Genomic DNA, 27476 nt, shown 5'->3' on the forward strand with positions numbered 1-27476 from the left:
TAAACAGCTTGTTTATTAATAAAACAAATTCGACGGATGGTATCTGCGTTCTAACACACATAAATGAAAGACATAATTTTCCATTACTAGAGAATGCTTAGTATTTGTTTATTATTATTTTATTATAACAGAACAACAATACATTACTAAAATGACTCGCTTATATAAAGGACAAGGTTTAACAAAAACGAATAAATTGAAAACATTTTACTTGCCTTATTACATAAATAGATCTATAGAGATCCTTCGATTTTTTCAAAGAAATGATTGGTTTGCTTTTTTCATCTATATAAAACTACATCAATATAAAAAGTTAAGGAAAGAAATGCAACTTGAATGTATTTTCAAAGCTTTCCGACTTTCACATTCACGTGAAGTACTAAATTGTAGCAGTTTTAATGATGTATAGAACGTAATGCCTCAGAAAATCCGATCTGCCCGTTTACACTACAGTCGCATAGGCACATATCTGATTTATATCTGATTTATTTCCACATATGAATGAGGCCTGAAACGGATCTCAAAATATCCGAATGTATGGGTTTTTTTCCTGTTTACACTGCCACAGAACACATCCGATCTGTGTCACATATAAGCAAAAATACGGAATTGGGTCACATTTCACTGACAATGTAAACGAGGCCTAACACGCTGATGCTTCTTCAAGTCCATCACACTTGGCTCATTTAGAGTCCATATAAATTAAACTCCACTTCGTGTTTTCACTAGTTTCGCCGATTGGCCTCCCTCATCTCAAAGCAAAGTTTTTAGACTATAAGAGCAATAGTTTTATTAAAAGCCACAATAATACAAGAAAATGGCATCTTCTCCACTTTTCTTTTGATTCCGACGCCCTTAATTGATCCAGTCAGTTAGATGCTAGTGCCTCAGACGTCACGCCCACAGACTGTTGGTATTGAAGTATTGAAGGTCTGGCTATGCGAGACTAGTTAGATGGCAGCTGCCGCAAAGAAGAAATCCAGTCCGGGTTCTGCATCCTACACTGCCGCTCTTTGAGTAAACACGGAAGTCGCTGTACCGGACTCGCGTTGTGTTGGCGTTTACTGTCACAATCACGGTGCATTTGTTCTTCGTCTTACCTCAAAACATATCCGAAGGCATGATGCGTTTAACATCTGTGTGTGCTGTTTTGATCTGCTTTTCTTTGGGTAAGTAAACTGTATGTGAAGTCAGCTGGTGCGGGTGTTTGGTTGATGCAAAACTGTTATAACGTTATATAGCGTGTGACGTTTTAAAACGTGATTCCGCGCCTTCGTCTGCACTATATCAGTACAGAAACTCTTTAATATGACTTTACTCCATAGTAACAGTTTAGTCGTGTTATCAAGCAACTTTGCAGTCAATGAAATTCGTGTGATAGTGTTGAGACACTATACACTGTAAAAAATGTCTGTAGAAATTACAGTATTAATGGGTATTACTGGCAACTAGCTTCCAGTAACTTACTGTAGATTTTACATTTATGTTATTTACTGGCAACATTTTGTTCAAAGTTAAATGAACATGAAACATTTTCAGACTTTATCTTCTACAGTAAGTTACTGGCAACCAGCTTCATAATTACAGCAATTTTTTTACAGTGTATGAGTGGACGAACCACATTCCTGCTTTAGAAACTCATCTAAACAGGATTGTGAACGAGACAATCAGAATAGTTCAAAAGTAACATACTGTCAGTCACATTCATGTCGTTTTAAATCTCTCTTTCTTTCTTTCTTTCTTTCTCTCTCTAACTCTCTCTCTCTCTCTCTCTCTCTCTCTCTCTCTCTCTCCCTCCCTCTAAAGGAACTTGACATGATTGTGTCACCTACAATATTGCCAAAGCATTATACGTAAAACAGGACACATACAATAACACAATAGTAACAAACATTAAAGGGTTAGTTCACCCCAAAATTAAAATTCTGTCATAATTTGCTCATCCTCATGTTGTTTTAAATCTCTATGAATTTCTTTTTTCTGATGAACACAAGAGAAGATATTTTGTTAAATGATTTTAAGCACACAGCTGATTGTAACCATTGACTTCCATAGTAGGAAACAAATATAAAAGTTTTTTGATTAATGATGAAGCAGACATTTTGATAAACGGTAAGCACGGTTGACGGTACCCATTAAATTCCATCGTTTTTTTTTTCTCTTACCCAGCCATTGACGAGTTAACTCGTCATTAACTGCTTATTTATTTGAATCTCGATTAAGACAATAAAATACATAATTAAATAATATCACAAAGGCAACATCTGTGTTATTACTTTATGTAGAAAAAAAGGTTAACAGTTACAGTCATCAAGGAGCTTACATATCAGTTTTAAAAAATCCGTATCGGGCATTGATATGACGACAGATATCAGTACTTAAAAATATGTTGCAAAAATCCTGATTGGAGCATCCCTGGTATGAGCTTTGAAATTTTATCAAAGTGTTTTTTTCTAAGCTCTTTATATTTACCACAGTAAAGGAAAAGGTGTGTCTCTGTCTATGTCACAATGGACACAGATTCGCTCTTCTTTGGGAGCCATGTTGGTCTCTGTCTGCGCCAGACTGTGAGTCTGTGTTTAGTGAGGATTCGTCTCCAACAGTGTAGAGATATTCTGACAGATTATATTTTCTCTTAAAGTGACACCATGTAATTTTTCAACCTTCATAATAAATTTTCAAGACCCTTGTGATAGTACAAATAGGTTGAATGACATGTCTACCATAGCCTGGCGGGATCTGTATAATTTTTACTCGTACTTTAAAACTTAGGGTTTCTGGTAGTAACCAGAGCACAAAAAAAACCCTACAAAATTCGACTGCTTTACGGCATACGTCACTTCCTCCACACAATTTTTTTTTAACGTGCGTTTTGCTGGAGGCTACATAAGGAGTGTAGAGAGCAGGTTTGATTCTCCTTTAAGGCAATTTTTAATATAAACTCACAATCTTGATTCATACATAAATGCGATCTTCTTTATAAATGACGGCGATTATCTTGCATATAGTTCCCTGTATTCAGATGCTGCATTCACGTGTTCACATATTTACCTCTCTTTTACTGTCTATATTTACATTACAATCCAGGATGCTATAGCAGTCAAACTTGCTCAAACTCACACAGTGTAAAACCAAACCCTTTTCAGTCACCAATCAGATCCGAGCGTTTCTCTCTTCTCTCTTCCTCATTTGCTGTGTTCCGCTGTCACTCACGTGACGTATTACAAAGCGGCAGACCTAAACACATCGGCTTACTTGGATTTGGACCGACAATTTTCACATAAAAGAGAGGAAAAACGAGCACCATTGCGGAAAATCCTGGTTGCGAGGGAGAGAGACGATTCAACAATATTTGTTTGGAAAAAGGCAAGGAGATACTTCTGGTCGTTTCTGAATTGGAAGGCTGCAGCCTCCGGAGGTCAAATATGCAGGCTGCATACGTCATGAAGCCTGGTTTATTAAGGTAAACTGAGCATTACATACGCAAGTCATAAGCATACTGCAACAATTTATGATTAACTAAGTATAATAGTCAACTTTATAATTGTTAATATTCTGAAATAAGACAGTCTTGATGATGTATGCAGCTTAGAAATACGACATCTGGAGGCTGCAACCTTCAGATTGAGAAATGGCTTCTGCCACGATGAGTTCCTCATCAGATAGTTGTAACATGACTGCGTTTCTCCCTGATGCCTCAAAATGTTGATCGTTTAGCGTTTTAAATGTTTAGTTTTTAGTTTAGTTTTAAGGTTGGCCAGTTCTTCTCCTTTGCGACATTGCTGCGGCGCTTGTGGCCTCTAGGGGCGCTAGGCATGAAAAATACATGTCTAGCGCCCCCTAGCGGCCAAAAAGTTCCGTGGTGTGCCTTTAAGTGCCCAATAACATTAGTTTACTTTGTTTTTTACATTCATTATCCTAATGATCCAAATATGGTTTACCGTATCTTCTCTTGGGTTTTAAGGGCTTCATACTGAAGTGTGACCAGAATATAATGGATAATAATAATAGTGTGTATTATTAGGGGATATCTGCCTAATTTAGCCCTGCATGCATTAGTAGGTGTTCTTCTCTGAGTCTGAACTCTTAAAATATTTCTACAAAAGTCAGCAAGCAGGGACTCAATTGGATGTTTGTCCCATTAGGAGAGTTATCTGTTAGGTATTGTGGACCCCAAACCTCAAAACCATATAGAGCTATGGCAGTTATAACACTATCAAATACTTTACACTAAACTGTAGCAGGAATGTCTGTTTGTGTAAATTTGCCGTTGATGGCATAGAGTTGGAGTCTGTTTAGCTTTTATTATGTTTTTCTGTTTTGTGGTATTTTTCAGTGGTCAGCAGTGGTCCAGTGAAACGAGATGAAGAGCAACCAAATGATCAAGAACAGGACAGGAATGGTGAGGCAACTAATACATCAGAAAAGACGGCATCTGAAAACCCTGTAGACCGTAATACTAAAGACGTCAAGAGTTACGTTGAGGAGGGCAATACGCCGGCGGCTGAGGAGGGCAAGACGCCGGCGGGTGAGGAGGGCAAGACGCCGGCGGGTGAGGAGGGCAAGACGCCGGCGGGTGAGGAGGGCAAGACGCCGGCGGGTGAGGAGGGCAAGACGCCGGCGGGTGAGGAGGGCAAGACGGCGGAGGCTGAGGAGGGCAAGACGGCGGAGGCTGAGGAGGGCAAGACGCCGGCGGCTGAGGAGGGCAAGACGGCGGAGGCTGAGGAGGGCAAGACGGCGGAGGCTGAGGAGGGCAAGACGGCGGCGGCTGAGGAGGGCAAGACGGCGGCGGCTGAGGAGGGCAAGACGCCCAATCAAAGTGATGAAATGGGCGTTCAGGTTAATGAGACGACCGACCAGGATATTGAGATGACCAACGAGGATGATAAGAAGCTGAACACTCAGGAGTCTGAGGAGGAGGAAGATTTTGACACAGGAACCAATAATCAAGAACCAGTAGAAGAAAAAAACGCGGGACCCTCCGAAAATAGCGAGACTGATGATGATTATAATCCAATGGATAATATTAATCCAGATGATGTATCCAACCTGAAAAAAGGGAGTGAAACAAAAAAACACAGGGAAATGGATGACATTAAGATAGAGGAGAACGCAGAGAGCAGCCACTTCTTTGCCTATCTTGTCTTTGCTGTTATAGTGGTGGCCATACTCTACGTCGCCAATCACAACAGGCGCAAGGTTTGTTTGTACACATGATTTTTCACCATAGACATTAGTGGGATGCAAGTCCATAATTAATTGCATTATAAATGTAAGGAAATAGTCATCATTAGCCAGGACCATCTCAGGGTTCCCGCGGGGTCTTAAAAAATCTTAAAAAGTCTAAAATTCAGAAAGTTACATTTAAGGCCATAAAAAGTCTTAAAAACGGCCAGATTTTCATCCTAGGTCTTAAATTTAATTAACCCAAGTCTTAAATTTCTTACCTCTGTTTATTCCCGAAAAGCGTTGTCCACAAAAAATAAAATAGTATTTAAAATGCTGTAGAACTAATCAGTGATGGAGGAAGAAAGTGTTTGATGGGTGGGCCTCTAAAAAGGAAAGATTCGCACTTCGCTCGTCACTGGATCGCATTTCAATCCAGTTTTTAATCATTATTTTTTTAAAGAGGATACAAATGTAGGCTATTATAATAGGTGTTGTGATCTGACTGTATACTGTAGGTTTGGCGAGAAACAAACCTTAAATGCAGTTTTGTATAAGCAAAAATATTTTCTGTGTAAATTTAACCAATTAGCCCGTGGCTTACCTGAGCATTTGCCAGGTTCTGAAACGGTGGACCCAGAAGCGAAAAAATCAACACTGCTTTATTAAAAATCAACTTAAACAGTCAGGCCTTCGAGTCCCGAGCCACCAACAACGAATCAACTTTAGTGTTGCACAGTTTTTACTTAAAAAGCTTTTGTTTACCTCACTGCTCCATGTGCGTTTAATCCCTTGACTTTAATCTGCTAATCTTGATGACGTATGCAGCCTACAAATGCGACCTCTGGAGGCTACAGCCATCGGATTTAGAAACGGCCTTGTTAGCAACACAAACCACGAACAGCCTTTTAATGGTAAATTTCCTTTTCATTTAATTATTGTGTAATTAGAGAGGCGAATAAATGCGATGGCGGTATAGTGCATATTTATGCATATAAAGTATGGGTGGAGAAATTGTAAAACATGTTAACAAGGCACATATCATCAGCTGACCATTTTTTTTATAATAATGTTTTGAGAATTTCTGAAATCATTGTGTCGCGTTGGTCTTAAATTTCACTCATAATGGTCTTAAAAAGATCTTAAAAAGTCTTAAATTTGACTTGCTGAAACCTGCAGCAATCCTGCATCTGCATTGCGTTGCAAAACAAACGCTTAACAATCTTGGTCTTTTTTAACCGGTGAAGCGTGTTGAAACTGCTTTATAATTATATTCCTCTCTTACAGATCATTGCTTTTGTTGTTGAGGGCCGAAGAGCACGAGGATACCGGAGACCAAAAACATCTGGTTACCAAAAACTCGATCAGCAGGTAAGTAGTATATATAGTATATGTTTGCACATTGTCTATAATTAACACTGGCAAGCAACCAATGCGAATAAAGCTCACTTTGACAAGTAAACGCAAAGTCATGCAAGTTTGCCAAGTATAAAATAAATATCTCTAAATATCTGTATTTGGTTGAATTGTGAAATTACTTTTTATTTACTAATTCAAAGATATTAGATGTACTGAGATGGAGCACTAGTATTACTATGAATGGAGGGTATTTGAAATAACTAAAGCCTGACACTCTTTGAGTGAGCTCTATACAGAGTCGCATGAGGTGCTTGCCAACCTGTGCACATGCGCAGAAGCTATAAACAACTTGAAATAAAAGCGTTTTTTAGAACAAATTGAGCTTAAGTATCAAAAGCTATGGTACAGTTAGTTCAATTTTATTGTTGGTCAAAAATATATTATTTAATTGTAATTTTAGCAAGCTATTTAAGAGATAACTGTCTTTCCCCATTTAAGCAGATAGGACTTTAGTCTTGCATGACTGAAATAACGGAAGTGTTGCAAAGAGTGCTGCGACTTTCTTATTTTGATTCTTTCACTGTGTTTTTATTAGTGTAATGAACATTTTTATTAAAAAAAAAGTAAAGTGAATTTTAAGTAAAATTAATAATGCGTATTTTATGTTTCCATTGAAATTACATGCAGTTACTATTTGCATTTCATTTGATGTCACATAAAACTAAAGTAGCACTTATTTTAACGGTGTTTTAAATGGCAGAATTTGTTTTTTTTAAATGAAAAAATCATGTTATTTATTTGTATTTTGGGTAAAGAAACATGAAAATGCTTATTACATCCAAATAAATGAAGTAATTGAGGTAATTAAGTTAAACAAATAACACAAAATAAATGCATAATTTGACATTTTTACATTTTATTACAAAGATTTTTTTATATAATTTTAACTCATTCCCCGCCAGCATCAACTTTTTTGAAAAGTTGCCTACCAGCATTTTTGTGTGATTTTCACAAAAGTTTCACCAAATGCCTTCCAGGAAAATGTTCTTCTAAAATATATAAACATATAAATAGATCAAATGAAAGAACAGACCCTCTGCTTTCAAACAAACAAACAAAACGGGGGGGAAAACGTTTTATATTTTTTCTCTGCTTATAAACCCCTAAATATGGGTGTTTTTCTTCAAAAATAAATTTTTTAGCAAAAAGGTGAAATAATTGCATTTTTGTGAAGGAATTTTTCTGGAGATCAGATTCAGAACGATTATCAAAAACTACACGGAGTGTAAAATTAATAAATAACTTTTTTCTTCAGCTTTTTTAATAATTGGTTGAGTGCGGTATTACCAATAAAAACTCATAAGGAACATGTTTTTTTTTAAATGCAAATGTTTTCTCTGAATTGACGAGATAACTGGTCAATGACGGGGAAAGAGTTAAGAAGTTTTAGTAAAATATCAATTGAATCATTTATATTAAGTTCCCAAATTTATCCACTAACAGCAGATTAGTGAAGTGGTAATTAACACGTACGGCTTAAGTATTCTAACCAATGGGCACAATGTTGGGGCGGGACCTGTTTTGGTCCACCAATCGCAGATGGAGAGAGCTTTAGGAAACCTGGGACACGTTTAAGTTCAAACCGGTGCACAACGTTTTGCTACAGTTTCCGGTTTGAACAACATGTTTCCTGGAAACGATGTGCAACGGGTCAGAGATCAAACATTTCAGCCCAGTCAGCAGCAACATGATCTCTTTTGTTCTAGATGGCAAGGGCAGTCAATGTAACAGTAAAGGCTTATTGTTTACATTTTTTTATTCTTTTTCACAGTGAGAAAGTCCAGTCACAGTTTGTTGGATGAATCGAATGAATAACTGTGAACTTGAGAATCTTGAAATGATCCATCATCAGGCAAACATCACTACACCAATCATCATTAACTCCTACTGTTTATAACCTAACGTTATATTAATAATGATCATAACTGTTCAGTACATGTCCCTGCCGACAGGTACAGTATGTTGAAAATGTGAAGGTCTGTTATAGTTTTCGGAATCTTTAGGCTTTTATGATCTTCATTTGAGCTTAAAGTGCTACACAAACACTAAGTTTGCTATATTGCTATTTATCTGTTTTTCTGTTCGTTTGAGTATTGTTGGTAGGTTGCGTTGTTTTCTGTTTATCGTTTTATTCAAATCTATTTCTAGAGTAACAGAGGAAACAATCTGTATATATTTGTTGCTTTCTCATGACTATAAAAGTTGTTTTAGGGGAATGAATGAGGGTATGATGGACGTTTTAATTATTCAGAGGGTTGTTTTGTTTTTGCCTTAACTGAGCTCATAAAAATGTTAATGATTAAAAGTCAATAATAGGAATGCACTTTCTCGCTGTGTAAATAGGACACAAGCAGTTGGTCTTTTCTGGTTTAATGGGATTTGACATAATGTGTTTTTTGTTATGAAACATAATTTTTGATTAATTGATTGGTCTGTAAATGCTGTATTTCCTTTACATCTGTTAGCCCAGCCTTAGCTATCCAATTTGTGAATTGTGAAACCAGTAGTGCCAAATGTAGACAGTTTTCAGGAAATCTATGCTGATTAAAGAGTCGGATGGCTATGCAGACCTCTAAATCAGAAATGAAGAATATGAAGTGTATTTAATTTATTCTGTGCCATGTCATAAACATGTCTTGTCCATTGCATGAACACTTTATTGAGCGTGTACTGGATTACCAGCCCTGCTTTATTCACTATGAAGTCTGTGTGTGGTATCTAGCTTTACATAAAAATTCTTGAAATCCTGGATATAATTTGAATTGTTATGTGGTTTAAAAATATATGATAGGTTTATGTACTGTGGTCTGTCTATAAACACTATTGCAGCTTTTGCACATGGGAGTAAAGTTTTGAATTTTTCCTCTGACTGGTCTCTTATTTTGCTTATCAACATTATTTTAATCATTAATGTTTTTCTGTTTATTATTTCTCTCTGTTTTGACACCTACGTACTAAAATATCTCTGTAAAGTGTTTAATACTGTCAGATGTTTTTAGTTTTCATGCCAGGTTCTGTCAAGCCAACAAAGTTCTCAAACTACTAATTTTAATTTAAAATAAGAAGTTTGCAAACTTCATTTTACATAAATCATTCTTAATTAAACAATAAATTATAAAAATTACACGTTTTTTTATGTAATGCCCTAAATAAGCTATTAACATAACATATGTTGGGATATAGTCCATGACATTAAATACTTGAATAAATCACTGCAAAAATAACCCAGTTCAAACGTTTACACAAAATGCTGGGTTATTTTAGCTTTAGGTAAAAAGGGATGATCCCGTTGGGTTGTAATTTAACCTGTGCTGTGGTGTTTTAACCCATTGGTGGGTCGAATATAAATATGTTCAGGGTAAATTTAATCCAACGACTGGGTTTGTCGGTTGAAAATAACCTACTGCTTGATTTTCTAAGTTACCTGGATAATCAAAATCTGTTGGGAAACTCAAACACAACTATTGCAAAAGGTGCAAACAAACACCATTAAGAGGGATATGTAAATGTTTGAACAGGATGATTGGTGTCAATGTTATTATTACATCCTGTTAAGACATTGACATGATTGGCTCTTAATGTATTGTTATGTCATCTTGAGCATTCCTGGCAGTACTACAGCACTATAAAAATATTGTATGATCCCTTTACTTTAAATAAATGTGAACATCTTTGCAAGTGCATTCCTTTCCCTGTATTCACCCCATACTCCAACTATCTCTGAGAGTATACTACGGTGTAAAATCCTGATTTATCTTAAACAGGAGGGCTGGGGGTTTTCTGTGATAACAAATGTTTGGGTGTGTGGTCAGTAGCCTGATGATAATATTATTAAAACAATAACACATAGCTACAAATGGTCGTTTTTGTTTACTAGATATTAATTTAGACGACAATAACAGTTAAAAGTGCTAACAAAACACAAACGCGTATATAAATACACGGTAAATAAAAAGAAACCGTTTACCAGTCAAATATCATGCGGCGCCACAAGAACTGACAGACGGATGATGACGTAAAATACCGCGAGAGCGAGTCGAAATTAGAGGTCTCCGTATGCTTTCTGGAATCCCTCTCGCGGTACTTTTACGTCATCCGTTTGTCGGTTCTTGGGCGCCACATGAAGTCCAACAAAAGGCTTATGTCCCAATTCGCATACTATCCGCCCTAATTAGTATTCGAAACTAGAATTAGTACGTCCCAAATCGTAGTATGTTGAAATGAGTATCCCAAAGATACCCGGATGATCTACTATTTCCGGTTAGAATTCGAAGTGCAGACAAAAGCCGTTTCTCAATACCAAGTACGCCAAACTCGGACTCGGAAGAACGAACTCCTGACGTGAAATGCATTCTGGGAAACTTCGCTCTCATAAGTCCACACAAGTCTCCTCTGATGCATCCGCGATAAAATGGGCTGATCAAGAACACATCCGGGGATTTTATGTGAACTTGGCCTTGATGCGAACTTTGAATTGGAACAGTACTTGGGCCGCGACTGATGACGTTTCACAAGTCCACAAGAACGCAAGTACAGACAAGAACGCATATTGGTCCTGTCCCAAATGGCACACTCCGGACTTGTGGTCCTCCTCAGAGTCCACACTTTGATGACATCACGTAGTCCAGACTTTAGGGACACTTAATACGAGTCCACGTGGGTGCAACGGAGTCGTATTTTGGGACAGACTCGAGCGTCACACCGGAAATATGTAGAGAAGTTGCCCGTCAGTGTGAGCTCCTCCCTTCGGTCGTCTGATTGGTCTGATTGCTCTTTTGCGAGGACTTCTGGGTTGGTAAAGTGCGCGAAGCCTGCTGCAGTGAGGGCTTCGCTGAATACCGCATCAAGGGGGCAAAGGAGGCGCTGATGAGCACACTTCAAAGCGTAAAAATGACAGATGGGACACCCTACTGACTCGTGGACTAAGTGAGCACGCGCAATTTAAGGCCACGAGACCGAAAGTCCACATGAAGTGCGCCATTTGGGACAGGGCCATTGAGAAATGGCTAAAGAGTATAGAAGCCCAAGAGGCGAAACTCAATAGAACGCTCCATAGCAACAGTTGCCCCCATGACGTGACGGCGCGGCCGCCATTATGGACTGAAAACTGAAGGAAAACGCCGAAAAATAATGAGAGTCAATGGCACTGAACCAACTTAACATAACAAAAACTTGGCATAACTTATTTTTTTTTTGGTCGTCATATCTAAATACGAAAACAACGTGGTTTTGCATGGCCTAATTATCCTTAGGAAAATAGTATTTTGGGACAAAATATTACTATAGGGCAGGGGTCTTCAACGTTTTTTGGGTCGGGGACCCCTTAGATGAGAGAGGCATGGAGCAGGGACCCCCTGATACTAAATGTGTAAAACTGATATATTTTAGTAATCAGTGAGGTACGAGAGGCTGCCTTTTCATATTAGGCACAACGCAAAGTGGAGTAAAGTAGCCTACAACTATTGACCAATCAGAATCAGAATCAAGGACTGGAACTGTTTTATAAATAGAAACAAACCATATTGTCACACAGCCATACTATATTAAGACAGTACATTGGCACTATTATGCTCTTGTTGTACATGCTTAATTTTTTTGTTAATGTAGATTTAGTTTTATATGAATATAATAATATGAATATGAATATGAATATAATAAAAATAATATTATATTATTTTAAGGTATTTGCAGTGTAATAGATTTTCATTTTACTGTGAATTTACCTGAACCTGGGCTTTCAGTTAATAAAGATGACTGACCATGGTGAATGGCACATAGACTCTCTATTCTGGTGGGGATAGAGGTTGTGCTACTTTATAATTCAGAGGTTTGTTTCCTTTCTCGTGTATCAACGTCAAGATTATTAGTAACGCAAGTTTATTTTCTGCAAAGCTTCATATAAGAATCAGTAGAAAACATGCATTGAGTCCGCGAGCATCTCTTTGGGGCAACTTTTTGAGAGGCGGATTTCAACCTGACTATGAATCTTGCACAAAGCACCATCACTGTGCGCGTTTCATACATTTTTAAATGTGAGCGATAGTTTTGTCAAAGTTTATAATGCAGACGCGGTCTGTCGTCATTTGCCTTTTGAGTTAGCGCTTTAAATCTGAACCGCGTGACACAGCTGTCCAAGTTCAGAAATATAAGATGAGACAATGTCGCACACTGATACTAAAATAACTTTCTGAAAGAAAGACACACATGCCTATAAGATTTACCTGTTTTATGATGCGTTTTCTGTCGCTACTGCTGCTTCCTGAGTGTACATTTATAATCTTCAGATATTTTATTTTGGTCCGCTTGTTAAACTGAACGCGCGCCTTCGCGGCCACGCACGTGCACAACTTAAAGGGGACATGTAACGTTTTTTTGTACATATATTTTACGTCAAAAAATAGCTTGCGGTTAAACATCATTTGGCGGACCCCCTGCAGTTCCGTCGCGGACCCCCTGGGGGCCGCGGACCCCCGGTTGAAGACCCATGCTATAGGGAATGTGGAGTTGCATTATGGGTAATCCGCCATATTTGCAGGCACGCGTCCTATCCCGCTGTATTTGAGTTCATGTGTTGGAGGTTGTTTTTGTATTTTCTGTCGAAATTTTAATAAACTTCGATATGTTTGGTCAGTACTGCTCGATCAAGCAGGTCACGCGATCGTTCAGGGAGGAAACTGGACAACGGAATACGTTTTTCCAGCTTTTATTCATGGAAAAAACAAAGGAAGCCGGTGCAGGAGCTAACGAAAAGACGCCGGATTGCGTGGTTTGCCTGCTGCAATCAGGAGAAAAACGTTTACTTTTCAAAAAAAAAAAATCCCTGCATCAGCGAGAGTGTTCGCTGCATTTTCAGTCATTCAGTAATTTGTGATTAATAAAAGCAGAACCACTTAAATCTTGTTTTTATGCTAACACTGTCAAACTAACTTGCAAATGTAAGTTATTGATTGATTGATTGATTCATTCATTAATTTCTGATCACCCTAAACACATGAGTTATAAAAATAAATATTTAGACAATTTTGACGATTGTAACACATATTTTTTATTAAATGCAACTGCTCAAACCCACTGCTTGTGACTCTTTAAATAACAACGTTAGCTAAATATTTAGCATTTTGTTTGTTTTAATAACTTGGCCAAAACAGAAGTGTATGAACATGTGTATACAACGGAGAAATTATTTTATAGAATCATTAAGATACGTAACGTTAGGTATTAACACATTGTCAGTAAATAGCTGGTTTGCCAACCATAAGACTCCAAAAGAAGAAGTGTCACCTTACTATAAGCTTGAAGGGATTTATAGCTCTTAAACTCCTGCAAAGTGTAAATAAAGTCCTGCAAAAACAAGGTAATTGACCAGATATGTAAGCGGAGGTAGTGCGTCTGGATCCGTAATCCAGTCTTGGGCTGCTAAATCATAAGGATCTAATTGTTTATTTGTCCAAATAAAGTTTTTTGGCAGTAGCATTTAGTTTCTCCCGATAGGGTCCCTTCTCTTTTTCTTTCAACTTCTCGATTTATTCCGTTCTTCTTCAATTTTACCTAGTTTTAGCTTAACATGCCCACAATTAAATAGCATAGCGGTCGGTGGTGCCTCTAAACATGGCGCCCACGTCCCATAATGCAACACTGCGGTGACGTACATTAACATTCCCTATAAAAGTACGATAAGACTACTATAGAAATACTATAGCGGCTCTAGGATATTATAGAGGTATTACAGAACATAACATACTTCTGTGATGTTCTAATACCTCTATAATATTTTAAAGCTGCTATAGTATTTCTATAGTAGTCTTATCATACTTCTATAGTATGTCCCAAATTACAATAGTATTCCTATAAGATTACTATTCTATTTTGTCCAAAAACACTATAAGATTCCTATAGTACTTTTTCGTAAGGGTATGTCCCCCACCGAATCGGCTTCATTAGCCTACCACTTAAGGTTTGCAAAGATACAATTATAAAATTACTGCAAACCTTTAATCTATCAATATTTATGTTCTATTATGCATTTTCCTTGTTATATGAATCACAGAAATCCATGAAATAATATATAGGCAGACACAAAGTAATAAGATATTTATTCAAATGTTGATTTTGAAATGAGTGAACATCACAATATATATGATTTGGAAAAATAAATAAATAAAATTATAAATGAACATTTCTTAAGAGTTAATCTTTTACATAGAATATCACAAAAATATTAACAAGTTTCTGGTGGACTGATAATTTTTGCAATTTATTGCAGAACACTGCTTGCGTTTTAACCACTTGCTCATATTCACAGTTGTAAGGCGCGCTAACGATTTCAGCAGCTTACAGTCCATAATGGCGGCCGTGGCTCCGCAGCGCCATCCACAGACTGTTACCCATAACACAACAGAGTTTCCCCTCTTGGGCTTCTATACTCTTTGGTGCAGATCAGTGGTTCTCAAACTGGGGTCCGGGGCCCCCAGGGGGGCCGTGAGATGGTGCCAGGGGGGCCTCAGTTTTATGACATTTTATAACATTCATTTATCATGAATTCTGTGTAATTAAAACAAAAAAATAAGGCTACTAACCAACAGCACTACTTTGTATAACTTAATATGTTTTGTTTAATTAAAATGTTAAATTTTAGAACACTTTTGTCATAAATTTTCTTTGGGGGGACCGCGAAGGAATGCACTGTAAGGGGGGCCGCACGCGGAAAAAGTTTGAGAACCACTGGTGCAGATCAATGCACACTAATACGGCTAATATTGCCCACAACCCATTGCGTGCGGGAGGGAGGAGATTAACCACACTGACCCTCTTGCGTATTTGTAGTAGCTGTGGCTGTACAAATGTTAACTTTATTAGTCCAACGAAAGAAACATGCTATAGCCTACTTTTACTGTGGCATGGTTCATTTTCATCTGGGTACTTTTGAGTCATATATAAGTATAAAATTAAGTATAAAATACGTTAAACAATAGTTATACTATAAACTTTTTAATATTTTGACTTTAAAATAAGTAGTTTTCGTTACACACATTGACATGAACGTCAGAACCAGCCGCCTCACAAACGACCTGCGTTTGGTTCTAATGACGCTCTGCTACTCAACTTGGCTACTCAACACATTGTAAAATGTATTGTGAACAAAAACAATGAGAAAAAAGATGGGAATAGTAAATAAAATTATATTTGACATAAGTTATAAGAATTAATGAAATATTGTTAACAGTCGAGGTGTGCGTAACTAGGCAACCACGTTTTCGTTCACGTTGCATGACGTCATCCAAGTACGTCCCAGAACGTGCATCTTTTGCTACACACTCAACAGTATGTACATGTTCCTCACAAAAACAGTACATACTTTTAGGTCGTAGTATAAGTAGGCGAATTGGGACTCACCATAAGTGTTCACGCGCATGCAGTCTAATGACCTCTTTATTGGTCTTACAGTGCCCTCTACTGTCTATATTCTTCTTGGATCTTTCATTTACAACACACGAAACACGCCTTTATAAAAAACATTCACTTTGGAATAGATAGTAGATGTAATGTCTTAATGTTTGCTTTCAGAAAAAAATGAAAGGGTTTAGATTAGTCTGGCGCATAAACACATTGAAGTGAATAGGGCAGCTGCGCTTTTGTCTGGATAAAAGGCACGAAACGTACAAAGATGTTGTAATATATTAAACAGTGATTTTTTTTACAAGTGAATAATTGTGGACGTTCCTGTTGTTCGTGGAAAGGCTGATAGCATGCAGAGAGACACATATCGTAATCGTAAATGCTTAAAAAAACTTTGAATATCCGCACACATCTCTGGAGGGTTGCCAACTGCCACGCATTTGACGTAAGACACGCTCACTCTCGCACCCTTTAAATCTTACGCCAAATAAAAACAACGTAAAGCAAACATACGGACATCATGGCTTTCTTTCTGTCAGGCACAGGGATATAATTTTTGAATGAACAGTGTCTCAGTTTTTTAAGTAGTAGTTTTGTGCATAAATAACAGTTTTTCCAGTCTGTGACTAATAATCTGTTCAGCTGAAAAAAGAAGGTCACATGATGGCATGAGGGGGAGTAAACATGAAAGAATTTTCATATTTGGTCCCATGGGCGTCGGAACCAATATACTTTTTTTATTAAAACCAATGATATCGGACCCACTCACATTTTCTCTCATTTAGCGCATATGTCTGTTCACTTGTCAGAACACCGTTATTGACTAACGGTAGATGTATTACATTCACTTGAGGAATGACCTAATAAATTAAGCTCCGTTCCGCGTTTTACCTACAGCTTTGACTTACACGCTGATGCTTTTAATTAGTTTCGCCGAGCCGACTGGCCTCCCGCGATTCGCGACACAAAGCAAAGTTTTTAGGCTATAAAAGCAGTAGTTTTATTAAAGGCCACAATAATACAAGAAAATGGCATCTTCTCCACTTTTTTGCTTCCGACGCCCGTGATGGATCCAGTCCGTTAGATGCCAGCTGCCGTAAAATCCCAAAGAAGAAATCCAGTCCGGGTTCTGCATCTTTGACAAAAAACGGAAGTCGCTTTACTGGAATCGCGTTGTGTTGGTGTTTACTGTCACAATCACGGTGCATTTGTTCCTCGTCTTTCAAATTATCTGAAGGCATGATGCGTTTAACATCTGTGTGTGTTGTTTTGGTCTTCTTTTCTGTGGGTAAGTAAACTGTATGTGAAGTCAGCTTGAATCAGGTTGGTTGATGCAATATACTGTATAACGTTATATAGCGTGTGAAGTTTTAAAACGTGATTCCGCGCCTTCGTCTGCACTATATCAGTAGTAAAAACGAAACTCTTTAATATGACTTTACTCCATAGTATCAGTTTAGTAGTGTTATTAAGCACAACTTTGCAGTCAATAAAATTCGTGTGATCGTGTTGAGACACAATGAGTGGACGAACAACATTCCTGCTTCAGAAACTCATCTAAACAGTGTACGAGAAAATCAAAATAGTTCAAGAGTAACATACTGTCAGTCACATTCATGTCGTTTTTAATACAATCTTTCTTTCTTTCTTTCTATCAATCTCTCTCCCAGCCAACATTGCAAGGTGGGGCCCACAGGGCTTCCTATGTGGGCCCTATATGGGTTTGTCCATGGGTTCCACTATGGCCCCACGTGGGTTGCCCACATGAATTTGATATAGAAACTGAGTGGGGCTTATGTGGGACCCAGCTGGGCAACACACATGAGCCCCATGTGGGCCCTATATGGGCCCCATATGGGCTTTCAATGTGGGCTGTACATGGGTTTGTCCATGGGTTCCACTGTGGCCCCACCTGGGGTGCCCACATGAATTTGATATAGAAACTGAGTGGGGCCTATGTGGGGCCCACGTGGGCAACACACATAGGGCCCATATTGCACCCACGTAATGAAGCCCACGTTACATATCAGGGCCCAGAATGGATTTTTAATGGGTACTGGACTGGTCCCTTATTATGAAATAATTATACTTTTAATGCTTAATTGTAATTTACTTAAATAATATATTTGTTTTAAATTGAAAACCGATAAAAGCAAATCATTTCAGTTCGGTGAATATCAGATTTCAGCATAAATATTCAACAGTTCATTCATCTGTAACATCACAAAACATGAAGGAGGTGCAATATGAGAAATCAAATAAAAAAACTGTAAAGGTTCAATATATATATAAATACTTTATTGTCAATTTATAACAATACAATGCAAAAATAATCATGAACATTTCAAAACTGCTAAGGCAGGTAATGACTAACAATTTAACATAAGACTTAAAATAAGCATTGAAAGAAGTCAAACTCTTAAAATATTTTGAACTCAAAAACAACACAAACATTGCTCACTCTTCTGGAGATGGTCTTCTGATCATCAATTAATCTTTGCTCAAACGTTTTATGAAGTACTTCCAAAGCATCCACAGCCAAACTCATTAAATGTCCTTGCACGTTTGCTTTGATTCATCCCTGTGCAGTCCGTGAACTTGTACCGTAGTATTACATTTTCTAAAAACACAACTCAGGATAAATTACAAGTGTAACAGTTGTGAGAGACTCCTGCTGCTCCGATAGAAACCGTATCCTTGCGCCTGAGCGGAAATTCTTGTAGTTTAAATGTTTATCATCTTTATAGTTGTAATTTTAAAAGTCTGCCTATTTTAGCAAAGATTATTTAAAATATGATATTATATTATGTGATAAAAAATCACAATTAAAAACATTTGAAGCAGGACTACTTTGTCAAGCGTAATGTGTCGTTGCAGTGAGCAGATCGTAATGAGGTCTCCTTATATGAAACACCTGACTCCACTAATCAGACTCCTTTCAGAATGTTTGAAACATTTCTCTAATTAACACACTTATCAAACTGATGAACTTTCTGACATTTCTTATTTTCACTCATGCTCAGCTGTGCAAATTAAAATTAATAATTGGCAGGTAAACATTACAAATATCACAAATAAATGTTAACAATAAAGCATTTTTATTTAAAATGTTTTATACTGATCATATCCTATCTGTGATATTATTTGCTCTTTGTATAAAAGTGACTATAAACCAAAAGTAATAATTTTAAGAGTTTAAATGTATATAAAATGTATTTTAAGCATAAAATGTTTTGCCCACATAGGTGCCATGAGGGCCCCACATTATTATCCCACATGGGCAAACCTATATGGGGCCCACATAGGGAAACCCACATGGGACCCACATAGTCAACCCACATGGGACCCATGTATATTGCCCATGTTAAGCCCATTGCCACATGAAACCCATGTTGCCCATATGGGACCCACGTGGGGCCCACATATCAATGTTAATTAAATGTAAAAAATAATGCATTTTTATTTAAAATGTTTTATACTGATCAAATCATATCTGTTATATTATTTACTATTTGTTTAAAAGTGACAATCAACCAAAAGTGATTATTTTAAGATTGTAAATGTATAAAGATAGCCTGGGTGCCAGCCGATCTTAGCCCCGCCCACCACAATTTCAAATCTGACTAGAATTGAGTATGACAACGTCAGGCTAGTATAAAGATGTATTTCAAGCATAAAAATGTTTTGCCCACATAGGTGCCATGAGGGGCCCACATTATTATCCCACATGGGCAAACCCATATGGGGCCCACATAGGAAACCCACATGGGACCCACATATATTGCCCATGTGAAGCCCATGCCCACATGTAACCCATGCTGCCCAGATGGGACCCACGTGGGGCCCACATGTCAATGTTGGCTGGGTCTCTCTCTCTCTCTCTCTCTCTAAAGGAACTTGACATGATTGTGTAACCTACAATATTGCCAAAGCATTATACATAAAACAGGAAACATACAATATAACACAATAGTAACAAACATTAAATGGTTAGTTCACCCCAAAATTAAAATTGTCATAATTTTCTCATCCTCATGTTGTTTTTAATCTCTATGAATTTCTTTTTTCTGATGAACACAAAAGAAGATATTTTGATAAATTATTTTTAGCACACAGCTGATTGTAACCATTGACTTCCATAGTAGGAAACAAATATAAAAGTATTGTGATAAATGATGAAGAAGATGTGACGACAGAAATCAGTACTTAAAAATATGTTGCAAAAATCCTGATTGGAGCATGCCTTAGTAGGTGTTCTTCTCTGAGTCTGAACTCTTAAAATATTTCTACAAAATTCAGCATGCAGGGACTCAATTGGAATGTTTGTCCCATTAGGAGTTATCTGTTAGGTATTGTGGACCCCAAAGCTCAAAACCATATAGAGCTGTGACATTTTAACACTATCAAATATTTTACACCAAACTGTAACAGGAATGTCTGTTTGTGTAAATTTCGCGTTGATGGCATAGAGTTGGAGTCTGTTTAGCTTTTATTATGTTTTTCTGTTTTCTGGTATTTTTCAGTGGTCAGCAGTGGTCCAGTGGGATCAAAGGACGACAAGTCGGCCGGTGGGGACGTAAAGTCGGCCGGTGGGGACGTCAAGTCGGCCGGTGGGGACGTCAAGTCGGCCGGTGGGGACGTCAAGTCGGCCGGTGGGGACGTCAAGTCGGCCGGTGGGGACGTCAAGTCGGCCGGTGGGGACGTCAAGTCGGCCGGTGGGGACGTCAAGTCGGCCGGTGGGGACGTCAAGTCGGCCGGTGGGGACGTCAAGTCGGCCGGTGGGGACGTCAAGTCGGCCGGTGGGGACGTCAAGTCGGCCGGTGGGGACGTCACGTCGGCCGGTGGGGACGTCACGTCGGCCGGTGGGGACGTCAAGTCGGCCGGTGGGGACGGCAAGGACGTCACGTCGGCCGGTGGGGACGGCAAGGACGTCACGTCGGCCGGTGGGGACGGCAAGGACGTCACGTCGGCCGGTGGGGACGGCAAGGACGTCACGGCGGCCGCTGGGGACGGCAAGTCGGCCAGCAAGTCGGCCGGTGGGGACGGCAAGTCGGCCAGCCAGTCGGCCGGTGGGGACGGCAAGTCGGCCAGCCAGTCGGCCGGTGGGGACGGCAAGTCGGCCAGCCAGTCGGCCGGTGGGGACGTCACGTCGGCCGGTGGGGACGGCAAGGACGTCACGTCGGCCGCTGGGGACGGCAAGGACGTCACGGCGGCCGCTGGGGACGGCAAGGACGTCACGGCGGCCGCTGGGGACGGCACGTCGGCCGGTGGGGACGGCAAGTCGGCCGGTGGGGACGGCAAGTCGGCCGGTGGGGACGGCAAGTCGGCCGGTGGGGACGGCAAGTCGGCCGGTGGGGACGGCAAGTCGGCCGGTGGGGACGGCAAGTCGGCCGGTGGGGACGGCAAGTCGGCCGGTGGGGACGGCAAGTCGGCCGGTGGGGACGGCAAGTCGGCCGGTGGGGACGGCAAGTCGGCCGGTGGGGACGGCAAGTCGGCCGGTGGGGACGGCAAGTCAGCCAGCCAGTCGGCCGGTGTGGACGGCAAGTCAGCCAGCCAGTCGGCCGGTGGGGACGGCAAGTCGGCCGGTGTGAACGGCAAGTCGGCCGGCAAGTCGGCCGGTGTGGACGGCAAGTCGGCCAGCAAGTCGGCCGGTGGGGACGGCAAGTCTGCCGGTGTGGACGGCAAGTCGGCCAGCCAGTCGGCCGTTGGGGACGGCAAGTCGGCCGGTGTGGACGGCAAGTCGGCCGGTGGGGACGGCAAGTCGGCCGGTGGGGACGGCAAGTCGGCCAGCCAGTCGGCCGGTGTGGACGGCAAGTCGGCCAGCCAGTCGGCCGGTGGGGACGGCAAGTCGGCCAGCCAGTCGGCCGGTGGGGACGGCAAGTCGGCCGGTGGGGACGGCAAGTCGGCCGGTGGGGACGGCAAGTCGGCCGGTGGGGACGGCAAGTCGGCCGGTGGGGACGGCAAGTCGGCCGGTGGGGACGGCAAGTCGGCCGGTGGGGACGGCAAGTCGGCCGGTGGGGACGGCAAGTCGGCCGGTGGGGACGGCAAGTCGGCCGGTGGGGACGGCAAGTCGGCCGGTGTGAACGGCAAGTCGGCCGGTGTGGACGGCAAGTCGGCCAGCAAGTCGGCCGGTGGGGACGGCAAGTCTGCCGGTGTGGACGGCAAGTCGGCCGGTGTGAACGGCAAGTCGGCCAGCCAGCCGGCCGGTGGGGACGGCAAGTCGGCCAGCCAGCCGGCCGGTGGGGACGGCAAGTCGGCCAGCAAGCCGGCCGGTGGGGACGGCAAGTCGGCCAGCAAGTCGGCCGGTGGGGACGGCAAGTCGGCCAGCAAGTCGGCCGGTGGGGACGGCAAGGCGGCCGCTGGGGACGGCAAGGCGGCCGCGGGGGACGGCAAGGCGGCCGCTGGGGACGGCAAGGCGGCCGCTGGGGACGGCAAGGCGGCCGCTGGGGACGGCAAGGCGGACGCGTCCAATCCCAAAAAAGAGAGTGAAACAAACAAACACATGAAAATGGGTGACAATAAGAGAGAGGAGAACGCAGAGAGCAGCCACTTCTTTGCCTATCTTGTCTGTGCTGTTATAGTGGTGGCCATACTCTACGTCGCCAATCACAACAGGCGCAAGGTTTGTTTGTACACATGATTTTTCAGCATAGACATTAGTGGGATGCAAGCCCATAATTAATTGCCTTATAAATGTAAGGAAATAGTCATCATTAGCCAGGGCCATCTGCATTGCGTTGTAAAACAAACGCTTCACAATCTTGGTCTTTTTAAACCGGTGAAGCATGTTGAAACTGCTTTATAATAATATTCCTCTCTTACAGATCATTGCTTTTGTTGTTGAGGGCCGAAGAGCACGAGAATACCGGAGACCAAACACATCTGGTTACCAAAAACTCGTTCAGCATGTAAGTAGTATATATAGTATATGTTTGCACATTGTCTATAATTAACACTGGCCAAGCAACCAATGCAAATAAAGCTCACTTTGACAAGTAAACGCAAAGTCATGCATGTTTTCCAAGTATAAAATACATATCTCTATTTGGTTGAATTGTGAAATTACTTTTTATTTACTTTCATTCAAAGATTTATTTAATTCAAAGATATTAGATGTACTGAGATGGAACACTAGTATTACTATGAATGGAGGGTATTGGAAATAACTGAAGACTGACAATCTCTAAGTGGGCTCTATACAGAGTCGCATGAGGCGCTTGCCAACCTGTGCACATGCTAAAACAACTTGAAATAAAGGTGTTTTTTTAGCACAATTTAAGCTTAAGTATCAAAAGCTATGGTACAGTTAGTTTGATTTTATTGTTGGTTAAAAATATATTATTTAATTGTAATTTTAGCAAGCTATTTAAGAGATAACTGTTTTTACCCATTTAAGCAGATATGACTTTAGTCTTGCATGACTGAAATAACGGAAGTGTTGCAAAGAGTGCTGCGACTTTCTAAAGAGTATGAAAATCATGTTTTTTTATGTGTATTTTGGGTAAAAAAATGAAACTGCTTATTTACATCCAAATAAATGAAGTAATTGAGGTAATTAAGTTAAACAAATAAAATGCATAATTTGAACATTTTTACATTTTATTACAAAGAAAAAAAGATGATTTTAACTCGTTCCCCGGCAGCCTCAACTTTTTTTGAAAAGTTGTCTGCCAGCATTTTTTGTGATTTTCACAAAAGTTTCACAAAAATGCCTTCCAGGAAAATGTTCTTCTAAAATATATAAACATATAAATATATCAAATGAAAGAACAGACCCTCTGCTTTCAAACAAACAAACAAAACGGGGGGAAGCGTTTAATCCTATCTATAATTTTTTCTCTGCTTATAAACTCTTGAATATAGGTAGTTTTCTTCAAAAATATTTTTTTAGTAAAAAGCTGAAATAATTGCATTTTTGTGAAGGAATTTTTCTGGAGATCAGCTTTAGAACGATTATCAAAACCTACACGGAGTGTAAAATTAATAAATAATTTTATAAATTGGGTAAGTGCGGTATTACAGATACACGTTTTTTTCATGCAAATGTTTTCGCTTTATTGACGACATAACTGTTCAATAGCGGGGAAAGAGTTAAGAAGTTTTAGTAAAATTATCAATGGAATAATTTATATTAAGTGCCCAAATTTGTCCACTAACAGCAGATTAGTGCAGTGGTAATTAACACCACTTGAGGCTTAAGTATTCTTACCAATGGGCACAATGTTGGGGCGGGACCTGTTTTGGACCACCAATCGCAGATGGAGAGAGCTTTAGGAAACCTGGGACACGTTTAATGGCAATCGCAGCTGCCATAGTTGCAACTCTTGCATCAATGCACCACAGTTTCCATTTAAAAAACATTTTGCAACGTTTGGTTGGGGCTGAAACCAGCCCTGTTTGTCAAAGGACATTATCGCGTTTTATTATTCCGTTTCTACATGGTGCCTCTAGTGGTGTTGAAATGACACACTTTACCTTTAATCAGTTTTACATACTTTCACTTGCATTGTATTGTTTAATTTTTTTTATTCTATTTCACAGTGAGAAAGTCCAGTCACAGTTTGTTGGATGAATCGAATGAATAACTGTGACCTTGAGAATCTTGAAATGATCCATCATCAGGCAAACATCACCACACCAATCATCATTAACTCCTACTGTTTATAACCTAACGTTATATTAATAATGATCATAACTGTTCAGGACATGTCACTGCCGACAGGTACAGTATGTTAAAAATGTAGTCTGTTATAGTTCTTGGAGTCTTTAGGCTTTTATGATCTTCATTTGAGTTTCGAGTGCTACACAAACACAAAGTTTGCTATATTGGTACATGTTGGTCTCGTACACACTCTCGCAAACTTTCGGGAGTAACAACCGCATTAAAATGCGGGAGTGAATCCCCTAAATGTTCGTTTCATGTCTGTACGGAACAAGACTCACTCCCGAAAATGTGATGATTGACACAGAAATAACCATAGCAACGTTCTGCCGTCTCGCGTGCTTATCACTCACAGCTTTGACCAAAATAATAACAGCATTGTGTTTTGCAATAAACCTCCGTCTTGGCGTTGTGTATTTTACGTTTTTGTGAGGCTGCTTCACAGCGCGGAGCGTGTCTTGCAGTGTTGCCAGGTCCTCGTCTTTTTTGTACGTAAATACCGTTTTGGCGCTTAACCGTTTATGGCTTTTGGCTCATGAAGCGATCAAGTTTTTTGTGTTAATAAAGTGTGGTGCCGGTGTTGTGTCGAACTCAGTTCCCCCTATGTTTCCCTTTAGTGTCGTGCTTTTATAGCGTTTTCATCACGTTACATTTAGAAAGATTAAAGATTTGAATTGGTTATACTAAAAAGGCATAATATCATGTATTTTATAATACAATTTATTAAATATTTCATACATTTGACAGTTTTCTATTAGGGTATTTCTTTTAAAATATAGCCTGTCTTTTTCTTTTTTTCCTTTACTGGTTGTTTTAAAAATGTAATGTTTGCATACATAATTAAATAAATATTATACATATAATATGATTCATACTGTAAAAATAATTGACTTATCATTAAGAACAATACAGATACATACAGAAATGCACACATATACATCTCAGTAGCCATTAAAACTTTAAATATATAAATAATAAAACCTATAACGTGATTAAAAACGCCATAAAAACACTACACTGAAGGGAAAAATAGGGGGAACATAGGGGGAACAGACCTCGACACAACACCGGTCCCAATATTTTGATCTTTGAGGTAAAGCATTTAGATTTATTTCGGTTTATTATTGGATTTTTCTTGTTCGCTGTTTTTTTAGTGCAAGATCTGGCAACAATAGTCAGCAAACGCTTGTGCCTCTGTCATTTTCTGAATCGCGCATACAGAAGACTTTTTTCCTTTTCTAAGCATTTATTTTTTTAGAAGAGAGACCTGTCCTGTTTATGATGAACGTTTAAACACTTGATTAACTACTAGTTGTTCAGTTCGGTTATGTACACACTGTGCAGAGTTTTTTGTAAATTCGGTTGTCACTACCTGCATTTTGCGGGAGTTAATTCGATTGTAGAATGCGGTTGTGAGTCCTGTAAAATTACTGAACTGTGTGTGTACAGAACAGGATTAAGTATTAAAAGGTGAAGTGACAACCGAATTGATATGCAGTGTGTACGGGACCGCTGTTGATGTTTGGTTACATCAGTAGTCTGTTTTTCTGTTCTTTTGAGTATTGATGGTGGGTCGCATTGTTTTCTATGTATCGTTTTATTCAAATCTATTTCTAGAGTAACAGAGAAGATATATACAATCTGTATATTTTTTTAAGGGATATATTTGTTGCTTTCTCATGACTATGAAAGTTGTTTTAGGGGAATGAATGAGGGTATGATTGACGTTTTAATTATTCAGAGGGTTTGTTTCGTTTTTGCCTTAACTGAGCTCATAAAAATGTTAATGATTAAAAGTCAATAATAGGAATGCACTTTCTCCCTGTGTAAATAGGACACAAGCAGTTGGTCTTTTCTGGCTTTAATGGGATTTGACATAATGTGTTTTTTGTTATGAAACATAATTTTTGATTAATTGATTGGTCTATAAATGCTGTATTTCCTTTACCTCTGTTAGCCCAGCCTTAGCTATCCAATTTGTGAATTGTGAAAGTGCCAAATGTAAACAGTTTTCAGGAAATCTATGCTGATTAAAGAGTCGGATGGCTATGCAGACCTCTAAATCAGAAATTAAGAATATCGAGTGTATTTAATTCACTCTGTGCCATGTCATAAACATGTTTTGTCCATTGCATGAACACTTTATTGAGCATGTACTGTATTACCAGTCCTGCTTTATTCACTATGAAGCCTGTGTGTGGTATCTAGCTTTACATAAAAATTCTTGAAATCCTGGATATAATTTGAATTGTAATGTGGTTTAAAAATATCTGATAGGTTTTACTTGCCTATGTACTGTGGTCTGTCTTTAAGCACTGTTGCAGCTTTTGCACATGGGAGTAAAGTTTTGAATTTTTCCTCCGACTGGTCTCTTATTTTGCCTATCAACCTAAGCTTATCAACATTATTTTAATCATTAACGTTCTTCTGTTTATTATTTCTCTCTGTTTTGACACCTACGTACTAAAATATCTCTGTAAAATGTTTAATACTGTCAGATGTTTTTAGTTTTCATGACAGGTTTTGTCAAGCCAACAAAGTCTTCAAACTGTACTAATTCAAAAATTTTGCATACTTAATTTTGCATAAATCATTTTTTATTAAACAATGAATTATAAAAATTGCAAGTTGTTTTTTTATTTATGTAATGCCCTAAATAAGCTATTAACATAACATATGTTTGCATATAGTCCATGACATTAAAAATAAATCACTGCAAAAACAACCCAGTTCAAACGTTTAAAGAAAATGCTGGGTTATTTTTAACCTAGCTTTAAGTCAAAAAGGGATGATCCCGTTGCGTTGTAATTTAACCTGTGCTGTGGTGTTTTAA

At 39.4% G+C, this 27476-nt stretch overlaps 1 protein-coding gene across 2 annotated transcripts; it reads left to right on the forward strand.

The window, feature by feature from the left end:
• The first annotated feature begins 970 nt into the window (after positions 1 to 970).
• On the forward strand, positions 971 to 27004 carry tgoln2 (trans-golgi network protein 2). Of its 2 annotated transcripts, none has more exons than XM_073867585.1 (4): positions 971 to 1169; positions 4337 to 5199; positions 6454 to 6537; positions 24523 to 27004. In XM_073867585.1, the coding sequence occupies exons 1-4, from the start codon at positions 1121 to 1123 to the stop codon at positions 24523 to 24525; spliced, it is 999 nt and encodes a 332-aa protein (XP_073723686.1). In that variant the 5' UTR covers positions 971 to 1120; the 3' UTR covers positions 24526 to 27004. The 2 variants fall into 2 exon arrangements, with proteins under 2 accessions (XP_073723686.1, XP_055024632.2); XM_055168657.2 differs by lacking the exon at positions 24523 to 27004 and adding an exon at positions 8357 to 9454 and having other exon boundaries at positions 976 to 1169.
• The last annotated feature ends 472 nt before the right edge of the window (positions 27005 to 27476 follow it).

This window comes from Misgurnus anguillicaudatus, chromosome 5, assembly GCF_027580225.2.
Source record: "Misgurnus anguillicaudatus chromosome 5, ASM2758022v2, whole genome shotgun sequence".
In the NCBI taxonomy this organism is placed as follows: domain Eukaryota; kingdom Metazoa; phylum Chordata; class Actinopteri; order Cypriniformes; family Cobitidae; genus Misgurnus; species Misgurnus anguillicaudatus.